At 52.3% G+C, this 26,839-nt stretch overlaps 1 protein-coding gene across 4 annotated transcripts in view; it reads left to right on the top strand.

Annotated features, from left to right (window-relative positions):
• Positions 1-26,839, top strand: part of Itpk1 (inositol-tetrakisphosphate 1-kinase) — a 132,362-nt gene that overhangs the window by 67,140 nt on the left and 38,383 nt on the right. For all 4 annotated transcript variants that reach the window (XM_032908277.1, XM_032908280.1, XM_032908278.1 and 1 more), the window contains one exon: positions 10,461-10,586. In XM_032908277.1, the coding sequence (XP_032764168.1) occupies positions 10,461-10,586 (126 nt within the window). The remainder of the gene's footprint in view (positions 1-10,460; positions 10,587-26,839) is intronic.

Genomic DNA, 26,839 nt, shown 5'->3' with positions numbered 1-26,839 from the left:
TTCCTAAGGATGGCCACAGGACTGGAACAAGGTGATTCCCGAGTCCTTGTTTGCTCCATAGCCCAGAAAATCCTGGGATCTTCTGCCCTCGTTAGGCCGGAGTCTGCAACTCACTCTGGAGCCACCTTGGACTCAAGTTTGTTAACTTCTCTGGTAGGACCGACCAAGAAGCACCTCAGCCCCACCCGTACACCCAAGCCCAGTGCAGCGGTCCAGATCTGCAAGTGTTATGGAGAGAATATAGGCAGATCAGAAGGTAGTGGGTAAGGATTTGTGATCAGAAAGCATTTGGGTCTGCCCCTTTCTGGCGGTGACATTTTAGGACTGACCTAATCTTGCTCTAGCTTCATTTTTTTTCCCCCTGAGAACGATAGGGTAACACTTGTTTGGAGTTATGGTCGTGTACGTGCCATGTCTGGTACCGGTTATGTGGAGGGATGGGTGGAATGGTGGATCGGGTGGGCCCATGTTGCAAGTCTCTCCTGTCCCCAGTTACTCATTTAGTGCATGTCTGATGCCCTGGGGGCAAGCAGGCACTCCTAGGCCATGCAAGGCCAAAGGGAGCAACCAGTCACAGACGTGACCTTAGAGAGGTCACAGAGGCAGGCCAAGGACTCCTTTTACAGCTCACAGTGGGCATGATTGGCCAAGCCAGACTGTGTCAGCCTCTCTGAAAGAGGAGGCTGAGGGTGCCTTGGAGAGCTGGCATCATGCCCAGGCCCCTGAACCAAAAAGCCACTTCCTGTTTGTCATTGGAAGTGGAGGCGCCCCCAAGAACTGAGACTAATGAAGTGTTAGAGGGACTGGAGCAGAGAGGCCCCAGGACACGAGCTGGCATCTTCCACGGGTGGGGCCTCCTGAGAGCCTGTTCTGGGCTGGCTCATTGCTGAAGCTTTGCCAACGTCGCCTTGTCCAATGAGGAATGTAGGAGCGGATGCCAGGGCTCCATCAGACAGATGAGGAAACAGGCTTAGATGGGCTGAAGGTCACTGCCTACAGCTGTCTGCCCTCCTTCATCAATTGTAGTCCGAGTCACCAAGATACAAAGGCCACTACCGTCATGGGGGTCCCAGTGAGAGACCCTCTGACTCATCAATGCAATGATTTAGGTACAGTGCTTGTAGGTGTGCCTGGCATAGAGCAGATGCCAATAGATGTTAGATACTGGCTGGATTTGAACCCAGACCAGATGCCAATAGATGTTAGATACTGGCTGGATTTGAACCCAGACCCTTTTCTTCTACACCCATTCTACATAATGCTAACCTGATAACATAAAGTCAGAAAAACAAGATACTACCCTGGTTCGAAACCCTCTAGTAGCACAGCATGAGAAGACTCATCTTACCTAGTCCCATAGGAACCCCCTCTGCTCTCCTCAGCGGAGATTATCACTTACATCGGTCCCTTGGGGTACACTGAGATGCTATGGGCATAGGGAGGTGGATGTCTGGAGCCCCCCTCTGCCCACACACTCCACAGCATACTGCATTGGATCGCCTCCTAGCTTTTCTATGGCAGCTTGATATATAACCACCCCCCTCTTGGTGGATTTGATTTATTAATTTTGGGTGGTTATAACTAATGCCCCGTGTGTTGGCTTGCCAGCAAGATTGAGAAACTCAGAGTCCCAGTGCTGTGCTTGCTACAGGATACTGCCATGGGATGGAGGGCTGGGGATGAGAGATCGGGAAGTAGCGTTTTGCTGGAGATGTCACTCCCTCCTACCGGAGTTTCCAGTCTTAAGACTAGCTGAGACCCCTTGGCTGAGATTCCCATCAGACTTACCGCCAGGAGGCAAGAACTTGCCTCAGACATAATTTTCGGGCTGTGTTGTTACCGCCTGACACTTCCAGAAAAAGTGTCTAGCCACCACCACCTGAGGAGAGCAGAAGGTGTCTGACTGCTCTTTGGAGCACAGGACAGAGCCCGAGGCTGGCCGTTCCTCTTGCTGACTGGTTATCCAATCTCAGCTTACTGTTTAGCTTCTGGAATCTTCTTTATATGTGAGTGACCTCACATAAAAATGGTCACTGGGCCTCAGCTGCTTCAGATGGGGAGATTAGGGGAAATAATATGTATGATTTGCTCGGTTCAGCACCTGGTATGGGGCCAGGCTCCTGTAGTTCTGGGGAAGGGATTACGTGGATCGTCCTGGCAGACAGCCAACAAGGATTACATTGAAGCTGGAGAAAAAAATCTATCCTCACGTGATCTCAGCTGAGATCCCTGCCGCTGACTTGTGCGTGGTGGGCTGGCTCTGCCCAGAGTGACTGCCTGATGTCTGGGATGTGCTGTGGGAGGATGCTTCCTTATCTTCCCTTTGCAGGTGAGGAAACCAGTCTGAGGGTGAAGGATACGCTCTCCCTAGGCCTGGGCCTGTGTGCGTCCAGACACTCAGCCCCACTCTCTGATCCTTTAGTGTCCTCCTGCTTGGGAGGGGCCGCCTTGTGCCTGGGGTGGCTCGGAAGGAAGATAATTGTCAGGGAGCTGAGGTAAGAGGACCCCAGAAGCCTTTCTCCAGTCCCAGTCTCCCAGTGCACACTCGGAGGACAGCCAGACCTGGATGTGGCCTGTGACTTCCCTGCATGCTGGATAGAGCTGCCAGGTCTTGTCTGTCTTTATTTGCCAGCTTGTGATGTGTGCCTTTCCTCAGGACAGGAAGAGATTGCCTGGGGTGTGTGTGCGTGTGTGTGTGTGTGCGCGTGTGTGTTATTTCCCATCATGCTGTCTTGAGTCCCATGAACAGCAACAAGATGAACTGTCCTCTAGGCCAAAATGGCTGCCATCAGGGTCTTGCAGGCAGGTGGAGGGGACTGAGGGGGCTTTCCTGCGTGCTGTAGAACAGCCAGGTTCATGTGTGGCTTGTTCAGGTTTTCAGCCTAATGATCCTTACGCGTCAGGAAGTATTCTTTTCTTACAGGATAAATCTCTGTGGCCTTATTCTATCCAGATTCCAAACCATAGCTTTAAAAGCGCCTCCAAACCCCACAGGGCCCCACTTGCTAGCATCGATCGTGTCTTTCTTTTCACTAAATGAAGGAAGAGATGGAGTGGGGGAACTTCCTGCCTATCAGTCAGGTGGATATGTAGTTCTGGGTTATCAGGTGACCTGAGGTCCTGGAGACTGAAACAGTGACACCCCCTCCTTTCCCCCCAGCTCCTTCCGCCTGTGACAGGGCCATCAGGGAAGGCGGGAGACTCATTAAACCTCCTCCCAAGTGGCCGACATGAAGCACTTACTCCACAGGGCAGTAGCCGGAGCTCATTGCTCCTGGTTGTGGTGAGCCAGGGGCTATGCTGTTTTGTATCCTGGAGGTGGGACTTGCTCCTCCTTCCTATTCCAGTTTCCCACAGCAGGTGTCTCCACCACACCTCTTTGCTGCCATCTTGGCGGCTTCCCAATATCTCTCTGAGGTAGGTGGGCATGCCCACCACTGTACAGCCAATCCCCATCTTTCCACAGGAGTTCCAGGTCTTCACACTTGTCCATGTGGATTTTTTTGTAGCCATCTGGGAGTGGGCATTCTGAGTTAAAAGCATGGCATGTGGACATTCTGAGACAGAAGCATGGTGTGTGGGCATTCTGACTGTTCGTTAACTTGGCCCTTAGGTACTGGGCTTTCGCTCCTTTTCAGTTTTATTTATTTATTTTTTTAAAGCAAGGTTTCTACATAGTAGACATGACTGTCCTGGAACTAACTATGTAGACCAGGCTGGCCTTGAACATACTTCTGTTTTGTTTGTTTGTTTGTTTGTTTATTTATTTAATGTAAGTACACTGTAGCTATCTTCAGACACACCAGAAGAGGGCATCAGATCCCATTACTGATGGTTGTGAGCCCCCATGTGGTTGCTGAGAATTGAACTCAGGACCTCTGGAAGAGCAGTTAGTGCTCTTAACCACTGAGCCATCCCTCCAGCCCTGAACTCACTTCTGTTAGATTTATTTTATCCAGTAGAATATTTGTCTGCCAGCTTCTGCCTCTCGAGTTCGGGATTAAAAGGTGTGTGGCACTGTGTCTGGCTGTGTTTTTTACAACCCTTAAGATGACTTTGTTGTCTCTCCCCTCTCTCTTTCTCTGTGTGTATACCTGTGTAGGTGTGTGACTCTGTTTGTGTGTACATGCTCTGTTTGTGTGTGCATGCAGATCCTTGTGCATGTGGAGGCCAGAGATAGATGCCAGTCAGCTTTCTTCCTTGACCACTCTCTGCTGTATTTTTTGAGGTAGGATCTCCTGGAACCTGAAGTTTGTCGATTCAGCTAAGCCCACTGGCCAGCGAGCTGCTGGGATCTTGTCTCTCTAACTTGCCCCTTAGTCCTAGGGTTACACATGCATGCTCTTGTACCTGCCTCTGACATAGTGACTGTGACTGGAGAAGGGAACTTGAGTTCTCACACTTAAATAGCAGACACTTTTTAGACCAGGCCACCTTCCCCTGCTGCTCAATGATATTTTTGTCTCTTTTTCTGACTTAAATGTAAGTATTAATGACTGGAATGTTACTGAAGGTATCAGGATGTGGTCTGGACTCTAGCTTCCCTAGCAAGCTGTCTTTGACCACCCACCTACCCATTAGATAGACAAGTTATAGTAAAAAGTAGAAGAAGATTTATTCTTTATGGCCATATGGAGAAGAAAAAGAAAGAGGCCCAGTGATGGCACCTGCCCCTAGCCAAAGTCCATCCCCAGGTTCCTGACCTGAGGGTCAGGTTTAAATAGTGGTTAAGACGTTTGCATAACTGAGCATTCATGGCCAAGGTATGGATCCGCCCATTACTGTCTGGGCCAGAGTTGCTCCTGCAAGGTGGCCTGACAAGTTAGTTAGAACTGTGTGGACTCTCTTCACAAAGGACAAGTTCTTCCTCTGACTGGCTCCAGGTGCCATCACGCTCAAAAACTGTCCATAGCTACCAATAGTCAGTAGCTGTCACAGTGGGAGTGTCATCTTTCTCCAAGTGGTAGGTTGGCCATGCTCAGTAGAGGGTCACACACCCGAGAGCATATGGAGGGCACCGACTGTACTTGATGGCTTCAAAACAAGTCAAGTTGGGTGGTAGGGAAATCAGGGGTGGATTCTGGGAGGAGTGTGCATGCGTGAGAGAGAGAGAGAGAGAGAGAGAGAGAGAGAGAGAGAGAGAGAGAGAGAGAGAGAGAGAGAGAGAGATTTCATGATAGTGTAACTACCCTGGAAGGAATGAAGATGTTCAGTACAGTTCATATGGAGTGGTGCTTCTGGATGGCTCTGTAGCTCTCGGAATGTTACTGGAGACATTAGGGTCAGCATGAATTCATCAGACCCAACAAGCTCGGCTTGGACTCTCACCTGCAGAATGCTTGAAGTTCCCCAAATGTTGGTGCCATGAGGCATTGTCAGCCTCCGTCTGTGGAATAAAATGTTGTCTACTTTTCTGCCTTAATTGAATTGCTGCTGCTTACAATTGCCCTGGTCCCTGGGGAACTGGGGAACTGGGTCAGGGAAAAAAGGCACCAGCCTCCCTCTTTGATCTGGGGCAGAGGCCATCAGGATGACAGGTATCTCCCTTGGTTTAGTTTACAGGTTTGGGTGGCCAGACTCAAACTCCTGACTGTGGGACATGTGACATTCCTTTGGGGGGGGGTTTGCTTTATTCAGGAAGCTCCCGTGTCCTCCATCATCCTGCATTTGGAATCAAACCCACACAGAGACCCTACTGCCTTTTGGGGTCTATCCTTGAGAGGCCCAGACTGAGAGACCTACTTCTGTGCAGTAGACTGGGTCTTTAGCCAGATCCCAGGACTCTAATGGAGCCTAGAGATATACATCAGGCCTTTGATCTGGGACATTTGTCCTACTCAGCCTTGGTTTTGCTAAGGCAAAACTTTTGATGTAGTGGGTCCCATTTGAAGTCACAGCTGAAAACACCATTCCCAGGCCACACTCGGAGAGGAACGGGGAAGAAACCCTGAACACCCTTTGGTGTGAACAGAAGTGTAATGTCAGCGGGAGAGAAACCTGGGTTCCCACACTGTGAGACTCCGTGCTCCTGGGCCTGTCACTGAACAGGCCCCCCCGCCATGTGACTCGTCTTCTTCTGCACCCCGAGTTGTCAGTGCTCATTAGGAATACAGAGTGTAGCTTCCGGTAAGCATTGTGTGGGTGGCAGTTGTCATTACCAACCACAGAGAGCTGAGGTATAGCAGCACACTCTCTGAGGATGTCAGTGTGAGCCAGTGCTCGTCTGACCCGTGCATGATACTACCAGAGGGGGTAGGGCTTTCGCGTTGGTCACAATATGAACAGCAAGGAGGAGGAGGTCTAACGGCTGACATTTATTGGGCGTACCATACTCCTTGGCAAAGTACCATTAACAGGGGACTTGAATCCTTGCGTATAATGATCAGGGTCGGATCAGGTGTGCAGTGGCGGTGCGTGTGCTGTAGAACAGTGAGGTCTCTGTAGGCAGGTGAAGGTCTGGAAAGGCGCTGGCCACGAAAGCCGGCCCTTGCACCTGGTTGATTTCCACTGTAACCTCAGTCGTAGCTTTTGAACTCTGAAGTCAGGTACACCCTGCTATCTAGGAAGGCATGGGTTTAGCTTAGCAGCCTTGTGTCTCCATGATCCTGTGGAACAGTAAAGAACCCTGAGGGCCCAAATGACAGCAAGCCACAGAGTGGTGATAGAGGAGAGCTGCCCCAAGGAAGCAAGGTGTGTGGGGGTGAGGGGTGGGGAGTGGGGGCGCGGTCCACGGGCCCTGGGCAGTAGGTGGAAGAGTTAGCAGCAAACTCATTTTATGAATGGGGAAACAGACACAGTATAGTTAGGTGACCTTGGCTACCCAGAAATAATGGAGTTAGATGGGTTTCCCAGCCATGCTCACATTTCTGCCTGGTTCCAGGTGCTGGTTTTGGGATAGAGACAGTGTCAGGGGCCTAGCTTGGTTACCAGGTAGGGCATGAATATGCTAATTACTGTTCTGGAAATCAGAGGTGACTCATGGGCCACTGGGATTTGCCAACTTTGACCCATATCCTACCAGCCCTGCCTGCCCCCCTAGGCAGCCTCACTTGCCTTTGTCAGTGAGGGAAACAGTGGCCCTTTGTTCTCTCTGAATTCAGACCTCTGTGTGCTGCCTGCCACCATGTCCAGTGCTGGCCTCGCCGGGCAGCCAGACCTGGAAGTGGAGCAACCGTGGATTCCTGGTCTCGGTGGTCAGGCCTTTCATGGGCCCTTAACCCTCCCTGAGAGGGACAGACCATACTTCTCCCAAGGTGGAGAGCAAGAAGTCTCTGGGGATGTTCTGGGTGCTGAGTGGTCAGAGAAATGGAGTGGCGAGCACACACGAATCTTTACCCTGAGCCCTGTCCTCACCCTGTCGAGGAGACAGGGCTTTGACTGGGCCATCTTTTGAAACATCCCTTCCGTACAATCCCCTTGCCTGTGACGTGCTCTCTCCTAAGGGCCCCCACCTTTGCAGTGTTCCCTCTGTGGTGCTCTGGTGTCAGGAGCCCTTCACGCCCATCGTGCACTATTGAGGCCTCAGATGAAGCCCAAGGCAGTGGGGAGAGATTGGGGCTTCTCTGAGCTTTAGAAAGGAAAGATAGCCAGGTGTGGTGAGTCTACAGACTAAGACAGGCAGATCTTTTGTGCGTTCAAGGCCATCCTGGTCTACACAGAGTGGTCCAAGGCAGCCAGGGCTATGTAGGAAAAACCCTGTCTCAAAAGGGGGGTGCGGGAGGGGGATGAAGACACAATGCGATGGCAAGAGGCGGCCATGCTGTGGAACAGAACCACACCAGGCCTGATGTGTATCCCAAGTTACTTTTCTTGTGAAAGGGCTTTATTGGCATAAAAATGCCTGGAAAGTACACAAAGGAAGGTGGCTGGCTTCCAGACTCAACTGTTTACCTTTTGTAGAGCAGCCAGGAACACCGGGAGCTTATTTTCCAAACAGCCCCTGGTTGTCAGGTCTACAGGCCTCAGGCTGATATCCACCTCCTTCCCCAATCCTCAGGGGACCCCTGGTCTGTCTCTAGCTGGTTTTTGTCCTTGCAAACTCCAGTAGCAAGATGCAGTCCCAAGATGCACCTGTGACTTCTAAGACAATAACGAACATAGTCATGCTCTACCTGGTACCCAAGCTAGGCCCTGACACTGTCCCCCTCCCCAGATCCTGGTCCAGGGAGGGCTGGAAATGGAGACCAGCATCATAGTTCTGTCTGGACGTGGGGAATGTGTCCACCATCACTCTGGGGACCCAGTTATCTTTTCATAGCTGCCGTGGTCTGCAAACACTGTCCTTCTGTCTGTGGTGTCCGCCACAGTGGAACCCAGCAGGCACAGCTGGAGTCCCCTGGGTTCATCCTCTCACTCTAGGATTCTTCATTTGCCTCCGCATCCTGTTGGGGTTGGAAGAAAATCTAGCGTGGAGTCACCACACAGAGCCAGCGAGGCCCTTCCAGTCTCCTCAGGGAAAACAGAAGCCAGGATCACGACAAGCACAGATTGGCTGGTGGCTTGGCAGGGCGGACACTGGCATTTCTGCTGGGCCTCAGCCTGGATCCGGCTGCGTAGCGTGGCTGGCCCGTTTTTCTTCCTCCGTTCTCGGTGTTCTGGCTGTAGAAGGCAGGAGGACCATCCCCGTCTCCTAGCCTTGCTGTGAGGTCTCGGAAGACGCTCAGGAAGAAGAGTCATGGGGAGAACCTTAACATCGAGACCAGCCAGACACAATTTTAAACAACAACAAAAGATACTTGGGCTGCATCCCTTCCCCTCCTCGGTCTGGTGTCTTGTCTGTGTTTCGTTTGTTTGATACACAAGCTCGTCACCATGGGAAGGAAGCATATTCCTCCATGATTTCTCATTGGGAGGTCTCCAGTACCTTTTGTTCCCCGTTTAAATAGGGGTGACCTTTAACATCTCTCCTGGCAGACGCTTACAAAGTGGGGTTAAGGACAGCAGGAGAGAGCGGACACATTCCAAAAGCTTATCAGATAAGAGTTAAAGTAAGTGCGAGTACGCCATAGGTGGAGTGAGCAGGGCCCGAGGGGCTGCCAAGACAGAATATGTAATATGTACAAGTGTGGGAAATTGTCACTGCCCATAGGCCCATAGGACAGGGGAACCAAAATTGTCACCGGAGCCACAGAGGTAGCTGGCCATCTTGGGAGATGGAAGGTTGCGTGAGGACCAGGGGCAGGGATCAGCGTCATGACCTGCCTTTGTTGTCACCCTCCTTCGATTCTGCCAGAGGACAGCAGCCATATGGTTGTGACTTTGGATTGTGACAACCAGGGGACAGAGAGGACAGGGGACAGGCAGGGGCTGTCTGGGTGGGTTAGGAATTTAAATCAACTGCCTTAGGTCTTACTGTGTATCCAAGCTGAACTCTCCCACCCAGGTCCTAGGCCGGTTCTTAAAGTCTGCCCTCACTTAGTTTGTAGTTTCCTTTCCTAGAGTGGCTGGGAATAAAAGGAGACAGGTACGTGTGCCCTTAGCCTGCTGTCTCCTCAGAATGAGTTTGTAATTGTAGCTGTCTTATGTCATGAGTGACGCGGCCCTAGCCATCCCCGAATCCTCATCGGTGCTAGCTGCTGGTGAGTCAGGGGTTGCTTTCTCTGGCCTAGTCGAGGCTATGTGGGGGGTCAGCCAGGTGCTGGGCTGACGCCACTTGCCTCCTTGTGGGTGGCGATGGTCACATGCTGGCGGCGGACATCTGGCGCATCAGGAAGCGTGGTGTCAGGGTGCCCTGGCTGTTGGCAGGTGCTTTTGGCTTGGGGTCAGGTGATGCTAAGTACCAGCTGGCCACTCTGGGGCGCGCTCGCTCTCTCTCTCTCTCACTCTCTCTCTCTCTCTCTCTCTCTCTCTCTCTCTCTCTCTCTCTCTCTCTCTCTCCCTCTCTCTCTCTCCCCCCCTCTCCCTCTGATCCTCCCGCCCTGTGTCCATGAAAAAAAACAAACACATTCCCTTGTGGAGCAGTGTGTGAAGTACTCAGCTGATCCCAGGCATCTCCTGCAGTCCTCCAGGGTCAGTGACACACCCTGGTATTCAGGGTGGAATCCAAGTGCCTAGGTTCTCAAGGAAGCAACTCCTAGACCCGCCAAGAACACCCCTTTGCCATGGTTTCGGCGCACCGCGGGAGGAATATCTGCTTAGATGGCGTTCCTCCCGGGTGACTGGCCATTTTTCTTCATCTCTCTGCCGAGCTCTGGTTTCAGTGGTTGGGCAGATGAGGTGTGTTCAGTAAATGCTTTCCCCATACAGCCAGTGTGTAGCATCCCCTGCTTTGTGTGCCTTTGGGGACCCTCATGCCAACCAGGAGTGTAGTCTGTCCTCAGCTACTGAGAAGAATGAGTAGTGGGGACCTCGGGCTCCCACTCTGTCCATCCAGTCTCTTGGGGCGCTACCGAGGCTCAAGGATCCCAGACGTGGTCTCAGGCACTGAAGCTCTCTCCTCCCGTGTCCTTCTCGCCTTGCAGCTGAACCTGAGCCGGCCAATTGAGGAGCAGGGCCCCCTGGACGTCATCATCCACAAGCTGACCGATGTCATCCTCGAGGCTGACCAGAATGACAGCCAGTCCCTGGAATTGGTGCACAGGTTCCAAGTGAGTAAGGGTGGTGACCCCACCTGTGGGGCCTGTGGGGGCGGAGGGGGAAGGCCAGGATAAGATAGCCGGAAGCTTAGAGCTCTCGAATATGTAGAAATGGCTCTGCCACTGGTGAGCTGCGGTTTTCTGGGCAAGTGCTCGGCGGTGGGCCAGGCCTCAAGTCTTTCTTGCACGTGCCCCAGGTTTGATGAGTGTTGGTGAGCCCAGATGAGGTTTCTGTGTCTTTGGGGCAGCTGTGCTCAGCACTGACATGTGGCTCCACTTTGACTCCAGGATAGGACCCCTCCGTTGCACCTGGGGCCAAGGGTCCCTTTCTTGAAAGCCTTTGAACCATATCCTGCACTGACAGGAAAGCCTCCATTGTTTGATTTGATACTGTGTGATGCTGTGTATGCCTTGACGTTTCTCATGGGCCCAAGGGATGTTCCCTGCTCCCACCCATTTCCCCAGCAGCTCCAGGTCCTGACCCCTGGATGACCTGCCTGTCCCCTCGGGGATCTCCCAGTGGGCTGGCCACTGCCGCTGTCATCGCTGCTGACTTGTCCTGTATGTCCTCTTTTGTGGACAGATGTGATTCTTTCCTCTGGCAGGCGGCTCACGAGTCATAAAACAAAGTCATATTATCAGCAGAAATGCAGCTGAAATAGCGGCTGTCCCAGCCCCCTACCCCCTCCCCTGCTGCCGCCCCTCCCCAGGCTCCGGGCGCTTGGTCCAGCACTTTTCACCTACAGTAATTGGAGGTTGGAGATCCTTTCCTCTGTTAGGACAAAGGGACCCTTGTCACACAGCAACCGGCCTGCTGACAGTGTTCCTCCTCTCGACATGTGTTCAGGGTTGGTGGCCTCAGGATGAGTGTTTCATGGTGCTCACCCACTTCCTGGAGACCTCCTGCTGCCCGGGCTTCTTCCCCCACTGGTTGTGCTACCCCTTGCCTCCTGCATGCTTTCTAGGGTGTCCAAAATGAGGTGGGGATTGTCCCCATGGGCCTCTGCATGAGGTCCCTCTCGCTTGAGCATAGGCTGTGGCCATCCCTGGTCCTCCTCAGTTTTCTTGTTTGTAAAGTGAGTGCTTGCAGGGAGGAGCAGCTGGCAGTGATGGGAAGAGCTTGGGAGGGTGCTCGCTGCTGGTACGTGGCGTGCGTACTCCTTAGGATCTGGCTCTGTGGCAGTTCTTCAAGGCCAGCTCAGGAGTCAGGCAAGGCTGGAAGGTTTGACCCAACTGGCCCCCACTCCATGGCCTGAACTCAGCCTGAAAAGCAGCCGGCCCGAGCCTGTTTCATATCTACTTCCCGCAGGGCAGGTCTCATCAGCTTTGGTTTACAACCAGGAAACTAAGCCTCAGAGGTGTGCAGGGTGTGGCAGAGCCAGGGTTTAATATTGACTTTCTCAGAGAGCCCTCTCTGCTCGTTCCCTGTGTGGCTTAGTGGCAACCAAGGGACCGCATGCCTTCAACACTGACCCATAGGTACAGTAGACACTCAGTAAAGCAGCCACCATTGTCACTCCCCACTCACCTCCTGCCCTTTAGGAGGCTCCCAAGTGTCTGATTCCTATGTCTGCAACTCCTCAGGCTATGGCTGTCCTCTGGGGAGAAAACAGAGCCTGGGTACCTATGTAGACCATTGAGACAGAGTGCTTGCCAGTCCCACAGCAGATAGTGCTGATGCCTTGCAGCAGGGGACCCTGCCAAGCTCCATCAGGGAAAGCCAGGCCAGGGTAAGGGTGAGGACTCCAGCAGGAGATATTCAGTCACTCTGGTCTGAAGCACCTTATCTCCTGTTACTTGGACCAACATGGATCTCGACTACCTCAGGGTGAGGAAGCCGGTGCAGGTTGGGTAATGTGCTCGCTAACTTTTCTGTTGCTCTGGCAAAACACCATGACCAAGATGACGTAGAGAAGAGTTTATTCTAGCTCACCGTTCCAGAGGCAGAGTCCGCAGCGCTAGGGAAACACTGAACCTGCCTCTCTGCCCCAGATGCACCGGAGGCCTCCACTCAGGGCAGATGACTGCAGAGCCGCCGCCCAAGCTGCTCTAGGTGTAGATAAAGAACATTCTGGAGCACATGTGCTTGTGGAGTGTCTCCTAGAGAGGGTCTTAGCTAGGTCCTTAAGTCTGCTGTTTGCAGAGCACACACATTGCTGGTCACTAGCCTGGGCTGGTACTCTCATTGATAACCTTCAGCGAGGTATTTCTAGAGAAAATCTTGGCCGCCGTCGATTTCAGCAAAAAACAGATAGATGGTAAAGACCGAGATATGTCTTCCTGCAGAAGAGACCAACCCTTTTGAGAAAGAGCATCAGGTTGCCTTCCGAAGAGGGGCACAGGAGTGGTCAGTATGTAGTGTAGGAGTAGACATCAGGACGGAGACTAGGATTAGGTCCCTTGAGGCAAGGCACTAGGGGCTGTCAGCACTGACCCAGTCATCTCTCCCTGAGAGATGCAAGTTCAGAGCCAGGCCACAGGTACCTGGGAGCTGACACTTGAACTTGACCATGCTGTGGCCTTCATTTTCAAACCCCTGTTCAGTTTTCTGTATTGGGCAGTAACAAGAAGGCATTGGCTTGGCTTGGGACCTAAGAGGAAGAAAGATGTTATAATCAGGCCTCTTGATGACAGGAACAAGAAGCAGAGCCCAGGACCTGGTATACAGAGACCTTTCCTGCACCTTAAGTGTTTTTTGCAGTAGATCAAAGCGAAGGGACTCTGCCTCAGAAAGGACTCTTCCAAAAGGACCCCATCCTACTCAGATCCCGGAGTCGTAGGATTATATGTGGGAAGTGGTGAGTTTTGGAGATGTTCTGATGGCCTTTAGAACATTACGGCCTAGAACAACTCACACGCCTCTGGTCCTCAGGGAAAGGAGTTTCAGAACTAGGCCAGCTTCTTCTTGTGTCCAGGTAGGCAGGTGGGAGGGTGCGGGCCTGGTGTGTATTGCAGGTCATTTGAGCCGGTTGTCATAGAAACCACGCCCAGTCGGTTTTCCTTTTGGATTAACCTCACAATGAAGGATTCCTGGGATGATTCAGTTGTTTTCTGCTCCAAGGGTCATGTGTAGCCAGCAGTCTGGCGCCTTTGCCCACTGCCTGAGACTTGGTTATCAGTGCACAGACATGGGCAAAGGTTTCCTTGGGGAGGGCCCTGCCTCCTGAGCCACAGGGGATGGGCGTGACTGGTATACAGGAACCCTGGAGCCTCTCGGCTTCTTGACTACTCCCTCTAGCAAGCAGTAGCAGTCTCTCTGTCACTTTTTGGTGCCACCTGTCTAGTATGTCTTGCAAGGGTTAGGGACCGGTGGCCCTTGGGTTCCCAAATCTCCCTAGATGCATGCAGTTGTAACCCAGTAAGTATGTAGCTCCTCCCTGGGTGGTCTCTGAAGAGAGGAAGGGGGGTTGAATCCAAACTGATGATTTTCCCTCATTACTTATGTATGTGCATGCGTTCATGTATGGGTTCGTGGGCACACGGGCACATCAGGAGTGCAGAGGGCTTTGTTTGTTTGCTTGCTTGCTTGTTTGAGAAAGGGTCTCTCTTTGGCTTCAAACTTGTCAAGTAGGCTTGGCTGCCTAACAAACTCTAGGGATCTGCCTGACTCTCCCTCCCGAACACTGAGATTATCAGTATATGCCAGCATGCGGTCTGTCTCTCTCCTCTCTCCTCTCTCCTCTCCTCTCTCCTCTCCTCTCCCCTCCCCACCCCTCCCCTCCCCTCTCCTATCCTATCCTATCCTCTCCTATCCTCTCTCTTCCCAGGGTTCTTGGGATTGAACTCAGGTCCTCACACAGTGTATGGTTAAGCAGTTTGCCAACTGGTCTAACTCCCTAGCCCTTCTTCTCCATCTTGATTATCTCTAAGGAGGTTGAGTACTCCTGGACATGGTTGGTCTGTCTCTCTATGTCTGTCCATTAATCTGTCTCTTTGCTTTTTCAAGACAGCATGTCTTTACCTAGCCCTGGCTGTCCTGGAACTCACTGTGTAGACCAGGCTAGCCTCTAACTCACAGAGATCCATCCGTGCTTGCCTCCCAGGTACTGGGCCTTAAAAGCGTGCACTACTACTCCTGGCTCTGGACACCTTCTGTAAGGGCAGCCTTGTGCTGTTCCTCCTGCCTCTTCCTTGCCACATTAGCCCTCCACAGGACCCACTCAAGCCTGACTCTTGCTCACCCTTTGTGCAATCAGCCCATGCAGTCAAGGTTGCCCTCATGAGAATAGGCTTCATCCGGATAGTAGATACAGTTCCTGTTCCAGGCTCTCCCCATCTTGGCCTTTACTTTCCACACTTGGAAGTTCTTTGTTGTTCCTCTGGGGCCACCTGCAACCAGGACCTTTGTCCCCAATGCTGCCCTCCACACCTGGCGCATTTTGAACGTGCCTTTGTGTTTGTCAATAGGACCATGGGGAAGGAGGGTCTGGCTTGGGGCTGGGTGGATCAGTGGTGGGTGGAGTACATAGCTCTGGATGACTAGGGACAGAGAAGAAGAAAGCCAGGAGATTTAGGGGCAAGTGCTGCTGCCTGGCCTCTGTGAAGGAATGTGACCTGGAGCCAGCAGACTGGAGAGCAGGGTGGCAGGGCCAGAGCTCAGGGAGTTTGGGGGCCAGGCTCTGGAGCTTGGACCTTCTCATGCAGAGAGATTAGGGAGTAAGACAATGGTGATAAGGTCAGGTTAACTGGCTAACTGGCAGGGGGCAGGGTGGGGTAGGAGGCTCCACTTAGGAATTTTCACCAGTGCAAGGTGAACTTTAAGCAGTCAAGGCAACAGGTAGTTGCCAGAGCTTGCACATGTGACCGAAGAGCTCTCCATGCTCAGCCCCAGGTGTGGTGTACTCGTGTTTCCCTTCTCCACCGCCAGGACCGGATGAAAGCCACAGCACTTGCTGCATCATCCCAGGGATGCAGGAATGGAATTCACACCCCACCCCTGTGTGCCTTGGTTCTCCAAGTACCCACAGCTGCTTACTCACCCTGCGGGAGACTGGGAAGCAGGTGGTCTGGGCTCAGGCAGGGGGTGCAGCTCGCTTCTGCACGATAGACTTGGCAACCTCCGTGGCTGGCCAAGAGTTCAGGGCTCTTCCTGCTGGCCGAGGCGCTCTTGGGCATCCAGGACCTCAGGTGCCAGCGCAGTCCCTCTTGATTATGGCAAGGGGTGGGAAAAGCTCCTGCCGGTTCTCAGTAGGTTCTCCCTGCAGGCAAGGGACTGAGCTGTCTCCAGGACTCTTGTTTCCCTTTAAAAATTAAAGTAGCCTATAAAGGTTTTTGTGAGCATTAAAAATATTAATATATGCATGTGTGCTTGGAACAGTGCCTGGCATGGAATGAGAACTCTGTGTGTGTGTGTGTGTGTGTGTGTGTGTGTGTGTGTGTGTGTGTGTGTGTGTGTGGTGTGGGGGGGGGGCTGTGTGGGTCTGTGTGGGCCTGTGTGGACATTGACCATTTTCCTCCTTGCTGTCTGGTATATGGTAGGACATGCAGACCCTGTGGCACCTTGGAGCGCTCAACCATGCTTCTGTCACTACAGTGACAGCAGCACTTTGCCCCCAGCCTTAGCTGTGGCCCCAGCCAGTTTATGAGTTCTTGATTGTAATTGGAGCCAAGGAGACAGTGATTATGAAAGTGTCCCTTAGTGGGAGGCACGCCTGTGAGGGGGCCTGCGGAAGTGTGGGCTACTTAGCCTAAAAGGCAGGGTCAGGGAGAAGAGGTAGCCAGAGGGACTTGGCTGTTATTCCTGGCTCCGCCCCTCACTAGTTAGCCAATGTGGGTTCCAGTCACCCTGCCTGCCACACCAGGAGCAGTTTAGATGATACTTAACAGTAACCTTGGGATTGACCCCGTCTAGTTCTAAGTGTGGCTGGCACCTCCCAAGCCATAGCACCATCCACCCTCCCCTCTCAAGTACAGACGGGATAGCACCACAGGCATGAAGTTCAACGTGGCGGCCTCCAGCACTGAGGAGCCCCTAGCGGAGGGTCTATGCTGTGCTGGAGGATGGAGGGGAAGTCAAGGGGACAAAGGTTTCCTTGTTCTTGACCTTTTAACCCAATTAGGAAGCCAACATCCAAACCCACGAGAAGTTGTGTAACAGTCTAAAGTGAGCTTCTGTTGGTTTGTATGTGGGTCAGAGCTAGAACATGGGACCCAGAAAAGATTTTCTATGGCCACAGCAGATCGACAACAGAGGCTGCCATTGGCTAGTCACAGACCGTGTGGACGTGCTGCCTGGGTCCTGCCCCACTCTTACTAGATGTTCCTCTTCTCAATCCTTGAGATAACAGAATTAGTTAGGAGTTTTCCAGGCCCGAGGAAGCTGCCACCTGCCCAGAATCATTAGAAAGAGGCAGGGCTAGGACTGAAGCTTATATTCTTTTCACACATGCCTGAGGCTTCCTTTGGACAGTAGCTAATGGTGCCCCTTCCCTTTCCCTCAGCTGGCTGGAGGGTCACCTAGGAAGAGGTCATTCATTGCCTTGAATTGCTTCTGACCCAGTTGGTGCTGTATGTGGGTGAAACATAGGCTAACAGAAGCCAAGGGACTCAAAGCTGCTTAACCCAGTCCCTAAACAGCAGACTCAGTACAGGGCGGCCATGAGGTCAACCTCAGGATCACAGCTCAGTCACAAGGCCAGTCGGCCCAGGGAGACAGCCACACAGTCTGCCCATTGTTTATTTAGGTGGTAGGGACTAGACTGGGCATTGCTCTTTCTGAGGAAGGAGGGAACTCAATTTAATACCTTTGTCTGGTAGAAGGTATTCTTATCCCCACTGTGGATAGAAGAAGACCCAAGCCCTACCACTCCACCGCCCAGTATCGAAGCCCTTACAAACAACAGGTAGTGTTTTCCCTCAAGGTCTGGTGCGTGCTGAGTTTTAGAAATGTGTTTATTAGCAGAGCGTGCTGGTACACACCTGAGCTCTCAGGACCTGTGAGGTGGAGGCAGAAGAATCAGGAGTTCAAGGTTTAGTGATAGGAGATCGTCTCAAGTCAAATGAGTAAACAAAGAAAGATGTTTCCTGGTGTGCTTTCTGCCAGACATGGTGGTGCACACCTGTAATTCCAGCACTTGGGGGACTGAAGGAAGAAGACTGAGATACCCAAAAATAAGCAAACAACCCCAAGAAACATTTCCTAGTTGTAGAAAGAGCTTCTGTACCCTTTATCTTAGGGTTTCTCGGCCACGAGAAACTGGATAGTTCTTTGTTGTTGGGACCTGTCCAGGATGTTGAATGGCCCGTTTGGTCTATGCCTCAAACATTCTCTATTGTACGGACGAAACGTGCCTCCAGATACTGCCATGGAGTTGTTGGGAGATGTCACACTTCTTAGACAGCACTGGGCTTTTAGAAAATACAGTATTTTTATCTTTATGTGTCTGGGCATGTGAGGACAGTGCCCACAAGGCCAGAAGTGGACATTCAATTCCCTGGAGATGGAGTTACTGGTGACTGTGAGCCTCCTGGCATGGCTGGTACAAACTAGGCTCAAGCCCCGTGCAAGCCTGCTCTCAAGGCTGAACCACCTCTCCAGCTCCCACTCTGTCTCTTAGGGTATGGTCTCGGCAACTCTGAGAGCTTGGGGGTCACAAAAGCTGGTTCTGTTTTGTGAGTGTAGGTGCCAAAGCCCCAAAGAGTCTGCTCTCCGAGCTTGGGGATGGGTTCCCAGTCCTAGAGGACTTTGTCCCATGGACTCCTTTTGACAGCCGTACTTGGGCCACAGTGGTGTCTGTCTCCATGTTCCTAGTTTACATAGGGATTCTGTTGCCGAGTAGTATCTGTGTCACCCATGTGGGCTGCACTTATGAAGCCTGACATCTTCTGATTTTATGGAATAAATCATGTCTCTGTAGGGGGTATCTGTACCCCCAGATTCAGACCTCCATACCTTCTGAATGAACTCCAGCCCCAGGTCTGCTTCCCAACCCTGTTTGTGAACCTCTCCACTGATCTGTAATATCAGCCATCAAATGACCATTGGAGTTGTCATTCAGTCAGCGAGTGCTAAGCGGGTACCAGGAATCCAAAGACATTGCAGCAACCGTCATAGTAAATCAGACAGGCCAGGCAGATAAAGCACATACATGCCTCATGGACTGAGCTCACACATGTGCCTGGGTCTGTGCATGTGCGTACATGGGAATGGTGCAACCAAGGCACAAAATAATAGAAGAAAGAAAGAGCATGACTCCTGTTCCAGTAAGGACCAGGGGGAAATATGACAAAGCCTGTGATGAAGGTGAACTGGCAGGTTCTGTGTGTCAGCTTGACGCACGCTCGAGTCATCGGAGAGGAAGGAGTGAGTCTCAGTTGAGAAAATGCGTGCATGAGATCCAACTGTACAACATTTTCTCAATTAGTGATCAATGGGAGAGGCCTCAGCCCATAGTATGCAGTTCTGGGTTCTGTAACTAAGCAGGCTGAGTAAGCCATGGGATGCTTGTTCCAGTACTGGACTACGATCTGGAAGTGTAAGCCAAATATAAACCCTGTCCTCCCCAACTTGTTTTTTGGCCATGGTGTTTTGCCTTAGCAATAGAAACCCTGACTGAGACAAACAGGGAGAGTCCTTGAAGACAAGTGACATTGTGCGGTCCCCTTTCTGATGACCATGAGTTTGCCATCTAGTGCCATTTTCCCCTTTGCAAGCTGTCTGAGGTGAAGAGCCCTCACCCTCATCCGCCGGTGGCAGGGATTGGTGACACGAGAGGATGCATGCTTGTTGGGCTACTGTTTAGAGTCTAAAGCTTGTGGCCCTGGGTCGGTTGTCCACCACCACGTGCCAGGTTAGAGTATCTGGCAACAAGACCGCCTGTTCTCGTATGACTGAGGCCTGTTGGAAACTAGAAGTCTGGAAGGCTGCAAGTGCAGGTGAGGAGCTCGGCGTCCTCCCCAGAGTTCAGCCGCAGCACTGCACACAGAATGAACCCCTGAGACCTGCACCTGCCCCCGAGCTGGGGACCCAACCCAGGGCCTTGCGCTTGCTAGGCAAGTGCTCTACCACTGAGCTAAATCCCAACCCCTGAGACCTGCTTTTCTCTGCAAGTTCTAGAGTGAAAGCTCCAGTTGTGGGCTCCATCCAGAAAACCAACAAAGCACTGGGTGAAGAGGGTAGGGAAACTGTGGCCACCGGGAGTCCCTGCTCCCAGTCAGAGGCAATCCTGCTGGGTGCCCTGTTGTGTTTATGCCTATACACAGAATGGCCTTAGCCTTCACGGATGGGCCTTTAGACTTTTCTGACCTTACTTTAGACGCAAGCAGCGGGTGACCATCCTCCATAGGCATGTGAGGGTCTGTAGGATAAATCCCTTGGTGGAAACGCGAACTCTACACATTTTTCATTTTCTTCCTATGAAGGTTATACCACTTTCGTCCCCACTGTCAGGCACTGCTCCATTTCCTAATCAGTACATTTTGGCTTAGAGTTACCCTCTGTGAAGGGTGCCAGGATCCCAGCAGTGTCCTGGGAAGGGCTGTGTTGGCCGATCTAATGGGGCTAGCCTGGACCACCTTGCTAGGATCACGCGTGGCGTGGCCCATCTCTTCTGGGTCCTCTGTCGTCAGGCTCTCCCATCTCGCCTTCAGGTATAAACAGGGCTGAGGAGCAGGGAGGGCTCCAGTGAATTCTGTTGTCCTTTCTGTCAGCTCTCCCAAATCACAAAGATGACGTTGATATAAATGGCCAAGGTCCAAGACATCCAGACATCCAGACAGACAGACAGACAGACAGACAGACACACACACACACACACACACACACACACACAGTCTCTTGCGAATGTGCAGTCCAGCCCATGTGCCCCTTGGCCAGCACTACATCACACTTACTACCAAGGCTTGTGTGTCTCTTGTTGTGTCTTGTGGCCTTTCAGAGTTCTAGACCGGTCACTCTGTGCCTTAAGGTGTCCCCATTCCCCCCATTCCCCAGGCCAAGAGATTCATTACTTTAGGATTAAATCCAGACTCCTGGACCTCAGTCTGAACTTTCCTTTGAGACCCATGTCCACCCCCGCCGCCTGGTTCTCGGGTAATCTCAGTGCCCTTCCCCAAGGCCTCTGCTTGAGATGATCCTTTTCCTCTTGACTTGTGCCTGTGGCTCTTCATCATCAATGGCCTCAGAAAATCCCTCCCTATGTTCCCTCATGGCCAGACTTGTGCCCCTCCCCCAAATCCCCTGAGTCAATAATCCCCTCCCCCACGGAGGTCCCTGCTGCCACTTAGGAGATCTCTATCTCCGTGGTGGTAGATGGGAAGTTGTTCTGCAGCTTAACAGGCAGAAAGTTATACCCACCCGGCTTCCTAGGGGCTGGCCTCTTGTACTCCAGGAGGCTTTGGACTGAGTGCTCAGACAGGAGAGATCTCTCTGGAATACAAATGAGGACTGGTTAAGACCCGAGTGTCTGCTGACAGGAAGCTCAACTCTCCAGAGAAGCCTTTTCAGAGAGTGAGACAGGAAGCTGTGGCTGAAGTTCTCTCTGCACACATCGGAGCAGCCCAGAGTACCTGGAGACTCAAGAAAAGACAGCCCCGGGCATGGCCTTGTCTGGCTTAGTGTCCGCCATTGCTGGAGGGAGGGTTGTGGGGTAGGGTGGGATGGGGATAAGAGGTGTGTTGGGCATGACTGTGCTCAACCTAATTGCTTTCCTGCTCCAGCCCAGGTTAGGTGCATGCCTAACTGGCCCACGGCAAGGGACCTATAGCCACATGCTCTGTGCTTCCAGGGCAGCAAGGCCACAGCCTTGAGACTCTGTGGGTCTCAGGTCTGACTCAGCACAGGTGCCCCAGGAACGTTTTCTGGTTTGTTCTGCACATTACAACCTGGGTACCTGGGTCTTAAAAACCAGTGCTGGCTCAAGGGCTTTGGGTCACTTTCTCGACTCCTGCCTGAGCGGTGCCTCTGGGTCCTTGTGTTAGGCTGGGGCTGGGCTGTGTGCTGCTGGGCTGAAAGAGGTGCTCTGCAAATGGTTGGAAGGCAGACGTCCTGGCCAACCATCGGGGACTGTTAACCCAGGTTGCATACAGAGCATCTATAACCATGAGTGGTGTCATAGCTCCTGGTGTATTCTGTATGCTGCCATAAACTGCCTCTTCCTTCCTGAGAAGACAGGCCGGGCTTGGGGACCTTCCTTTGCTTCTTGCTATAGTTCTGGATCCGCAGGACTCCCAGGCTGGACAGAAGGATACGACCTCCCTGTGCCTTCTTTTTCTGCGTGCATTATCTCTGGCCGATGCTGCAGTGTGGGGTGTCACAGTCTGCACTGCGATTAGGCTGCAGGCCATGGCCCATTGCAGCACAGGAGAAAGACTTGTCAGGACTGGGCTAAGTGGCTCTGGCCCAGATGCAGCTGAGCTGTCCTTCCTGGAGCCAGATTCTCGCCTGCCATTTTTCTTTGCCTGGTATCAGAGCCAGGACTCCATATGGATCATCTCGCACCGAGGTACTCTGAGCGCTGGTTTCCTTTGTCAGAGAGACTTTTAACAGGCCCTCTTCAGTAGGCTGCGTGTGAGCGAGGCATGTCTGGACCTATGTGTAATCACTGTGTTCGTAGTAATTCACCCTCATCACGGTTCCAAAGCGTTGGCGATAAGAAGACTCCTAGCTCTCACCCAGCATGGGGAGGGGGTGCCTAAGAAGGCCAGCCTTATGTGACAATCAGAGGAACTCAGAAGGGAAAAACGACACTGAGAAGGCCCCCATGAGTAATCTTCAATACCTATATGGAAGTCAGGTCAGCTCTGATTGGGAGTCAGTCCTGCCATTCCTCTGGTGGGCGGGTGCTACTGAAACATACCCCCCCGCTGCCCCCCCCTTCCCAGGAGTCCCTGGTTAGGACCAAGGATTTTCCCTTGGGCTTGACTTGCAGGTCCAAGATGCCTAATGTGTCTCTTTAAAGCCAAATGTTCTGGATCCTAGCTCCTGCTAGGCTTAGCACACAGATGGATGTCATCTACAACCGATATCTCTGGGATAGCACTCATTAGATTGTTCTCATATGTGTCCTCCGGAGGCTGGGACCGCTTGGGACTACTCCGTAGAGTGTGGCTGGTGTTTTGACAGTTTTCAGGGACAGAGTGAGCCCAGAGACCTGAGTCCCATGTTACAAAATGCTAAACATTTCTTTTTTTCCGTGTTCCACCCACCCCTTACACATCAGTCATCCCTGGACTCCCTGGCAGCTCTCTGGGGTCGCTTTATCCAGAGCTTAGGTAGCATGGGATTGCAGTCTCGACTCCAGATGTGCCTCCAGACATGGACGCCGTGACACAATGTCCTACTTTCCTTCTCTTGCTGTGTTAAACACCCCAACTAAAAGCAGCTCCAGGAGAGCAGGGTTTTACTTCAGTATACAGTTACCCTCCAGCGGCAAGGGAAACCAAGGCCGGAACCCGAGGGAGGAGCTGAAGCAGCGTCTGTGGAGGAACGCTGCTCACCGGCTTGTGTCCATGGCTTGCTCAGCTATCGTTCTTAAACATCCCAGGCCCACTACTCAGGGATGGCACCATTCACACAGACCAACCCCTTGCATCAGTTAGTAGCCAGGACATGACAATGCTTCCTCGGGCCAGCCTGTGGGAGCAATTCCTCACTGAGAGTTCCTTCTTCCCTAGTGTGTCTAAGCTTGTGTCAGGGTGACCAAAACTAACTATAACAAGCAAGGTCTGAATTTGGAGCTTCTGGTGGAGAGCAAAGCCCACTTCTCTGCCAGGGGACCACAGAGGTGTAGTATAGCCAGTGTTCTTGGTCTTCTCCGTCGTCTCGGATTGCAGTGGGGAACTGTCCACCCCCAATCGCTCCACCCCATTGTGTGTGCATGTGTATGTGTGTGTGCGCACGTGTGTGTGTCTGTGTGTCTGTCTGTCTGCCTGCCTGCCTGTCTGTCTGTCTGTCTGATCAGTGCCCCTAGTGGCATCATCCTGTAGGTCTGGATCAGCCTGTGCTTGAGTGGGCACCTGGTTGGGCTCTCCCTCGTCCCCTCTGACCTCAGAACGTACTGTCCGTTTCTACATGAAGGCCAGCTTCCCCGTTTGCTTCAGGGTCTCACTCTGGTCCCTCTTGGCAGGCCAGCAGCTCTCTGAGGGAACGAGTGTTTACCGCTTGCCATGGAGATGGTTTGTGTCTTTCTTCCAGCAATTTGTTTGGCAATTCTAAGAGACTTGTAGAAAGTGCATGGAGCCCTCCATACAATAGAGGAGCTGGAAAGCCTGGAGAAGAACATACTTGTAATCGCAGGGAAGCTAGTAAAAGCCTCTGCCCCGTCCCTCTGCCGTCTCCAGAGAGATTGCTATGCCCGGGCAGAGAGTCTTCTGTGGGCCTCCTTCCATCCAGGCCCAAAGCTGGTTGGCGCCTGCTTGTCAGATTGTTTCCTTCTTTAGTTTCATATGGCTTCTTTCCCTTGTGATTTTGGCTTAAATTCCTGCCTTGGTGATACTGGGCTCTCTTTAAAGGTCTCTCCCGGTGTAAGACCATGGGGCCAGCACAGCTTTGTTGGGGCATAGGGAAGGAGCTATATGCCTGTGTTTAGGTGGCTTCGCTTGCTGGGGAGAGTGTGTCATCCCTGGGTGGTGAGTGGCTTGGATGGTAAGTGCATACAGCCTCGCTGTCACCTGAAGTGCTACCAACAAACAGTTGTCCTTCTCTCTCCAGAGAAGCCCCAGATGGCTTTGGAACTCTACTCCTCAGGTTTCTCCAGCTAATAGACTCCTGGAACTTAAGGCCTCCTCCTCCTCCTCCTCCTCCTCCTCCTCCTCCTCCTCCTCCTCCTCCTCCTCCTCCTCCTCCTCCCCCTCCTCCTCCTACTCCTCTTCCTTTCCCCCCCCCCTCCCTCCTCCTCCTCCTCCTCCTCCTTTTCCTCCTTCTCCTTCTTCTTTTTAAAGAAGGTTTCGTTTATTTTTTAATATGTGCATTACAAGAAACAAAACACAAGAGGGCAAGAACAAAGTCACCCAGTCACAAGCAGATCAGCTCGATGTGTCGTTCTGCAGTGAGCCTTGAGAGACCCCAAGAAGCCTAGTGGTTGTTGCCTCAGTCCCTGTCACATGCTCTTCCTGACACGCCAGGCTGCTTCTGGAAGCAGTAGAGTGGGAAGGGGCTTGAGGGACTGGAACTTGCAGAGCTGGCCAGGACCGGTTGGGAACCGGGTACAGAGTCCCACTCCCTGGTGTATCTGCCGCTCTTGCAAGACACCCCAGCACAGGCTTTTGTAGAGTCATGTTTTCTAAGTGTGCGTGAGCAGGTGGGGGAGGAGGGGAGTCGGTGAAGAGTAAGCTTGTGTGTCAGCATGCTTCGAGGCAGCAGGGATGCTTGCCCATGGGGGAAGCAGGGCTCTCTTTAAAGGTCTCTCCCGGTGTAAGGCCAACTCTGCAAGTTCCAGGGCTCTCAGGGAAATTAGGGAAGAGTGGCAGTGGGCACAGCTATGTGTCCTAATGGCCATTCTTCCTAGATCTGCATCGTAGCTGCATAAGCAGCCAATGGGGCAACAGGATTCTCTGGAGTAAGCAGGTTAACTGGAATCTGCTAGAATTGGTGCCAACCTAGAGGCCTCCCAAGGTGGCACCCAGTCACATCCAAGGGAGAGACGGAGACTTAAACATTCAGGGGAGAGGATTGAAAGGAGGCCCTATGGGAGTTCATAGGGAGGACAGTGACAGACAAAGGGGGTATGAATCTGGCCTTTGCCTCAAATGCTCTCCAAGTGATACTAGGAACAAAAATAGATTCTCTTAAACAACGTTTCAATGGTTCTTTCTTTGTGTTGATAAAGCTTACTAGAGAGGCAGCATTGTGCTGTTTCCCCCTCTGACCTTCGCTCACCTCAGCCTGGCACGTGGACCAGGGTGGGGCTGGGTCGAAGGCAGCAGAGGATGAAGTGAACTTGTGTGATGGTTTGCCAAAGGTACAGCTTGACAGCGGATTTGTTCTGTCGAAACTTGGGGGCCAAAATTCTAAACTCAAGGTATTAGTAGGTCTAGTTCCACCTGGGGGCCAAGGGAGGCTCTGGCCCACACCCACCCATACTCTCTGTAGCTGAATCCCAACTTGATAATGGCTAAAATCCCCTTTCCCAGGTAAATCCGCTTTCACGAGTGCTGGAGTGAGGTTAGGGCTTGGAGTGTTTGGGGGACTCAGTTCAGCCCACCAGAGTGAAGCCCAAGCCCAGCCCGTCTGCTGAAACCCTCCATTGTCCCTTCAGCATCTTGTAATTGTATCCTCCAAATCATAAATTTGAAAAACCAGAGAAGAATCTCATTTCTAAATGCCAGCAAGTCACCGTGATTCACCAAGGTGCCTGGGGCTCCTGGAGTCACAACAGAGTGTTTTGGTTTTTTTTGTTTTTGTTTTTTTTTTTTTTTGTCTCTTGGTGGGCGTATATGCGGCGCGCGCGCGTGTGTGTGTGTGTGTGTGTGTGTGTGTGTGTGTCTGCACATGTAAGTGGGTGTGCATGCATGTATATGCGCATGTGTGGGGGGCTAGAGGACCCTCAAGTGCTGTTCCTTTAAAACCATTCTGTGTTGTTCGAGATATTCTCTGACCCACCTGAAACTTGCCAAGGCAGGCTACGCTGAGTGACCAGCAAGCCCTAGGGATCTGCCCATCTCCTCTACCCTGTGCTGGAATTACAAGCGTGGACAACTGTGCCCTACTTTACCTGGGGCCTGGGGATTAAACTCGGGTCCTCACGCTTGCTCAGCAAACACGTTACTGGCTGAGGCATCTCCCTAGTCCCTCTGACTTCAAGGTATTGAGTTGTCTTATAGCAACTTGTCTGCTACATGAGTTACCGTTCCTTCCGTGGTTGATGCTAGACTCTTCAAAGGCTAACCCTACCCCCACCCCCCAGATTCCCCTTGGGATTCTGTAGAGCCCATCGGGAAACTGCTAGATGTGGGAAGGGAAAGGAAAGTTCTTCTGACTGACACATCTCTGACAAGGTTGAGCACAGTGGCATGGCCATAGTTGAATGGCACTGTTCTGTTCTTCACACATTTGGCTCTCTCTCTCTCTCTCTCTCTCTCTCTCTGTGTGTGTGTGTGTGTGTGTGTGTGTGTGTGTGTGTGTGTGTGTGTGTGTGTGTGTGTGTGTGTGTGTAAGACGGGGTTTCTCTGCCTAGTCCTATCCTATCTGTTCTGGAATTTGCTCTGTAGACCAGGCTGGCCCCAAACTCAGAGATCCACCTGCCTCTGCATGCCTCTGCTATGATTAGAGGCGTGCCCCGCCACCACCCAGCACATAGCACATTCTTATGAAACTCTCCATGAACCAC

This window comes from Rattus rattus, chromosome 7 (genome assembly GCF_011064425.1).
Source record: "Rattus rattus isolate New Zealand chromosome 7, Rrattus_CSIRO_v1, whole genome shotgun sequence".
In the NCBI taxonomy this organism is placed as follows: domain Eukaryota; kingdom Metazoa; phylum Chordata; class Mammalia; order Rodentia; family Muridae; genus Rattus; species Rattus rattus.
The sequence above is the reverse complement of the archived record's forward strand: the minus strand, read 5'-3'. Positions and strand labels throughout refer to the sequence as shown.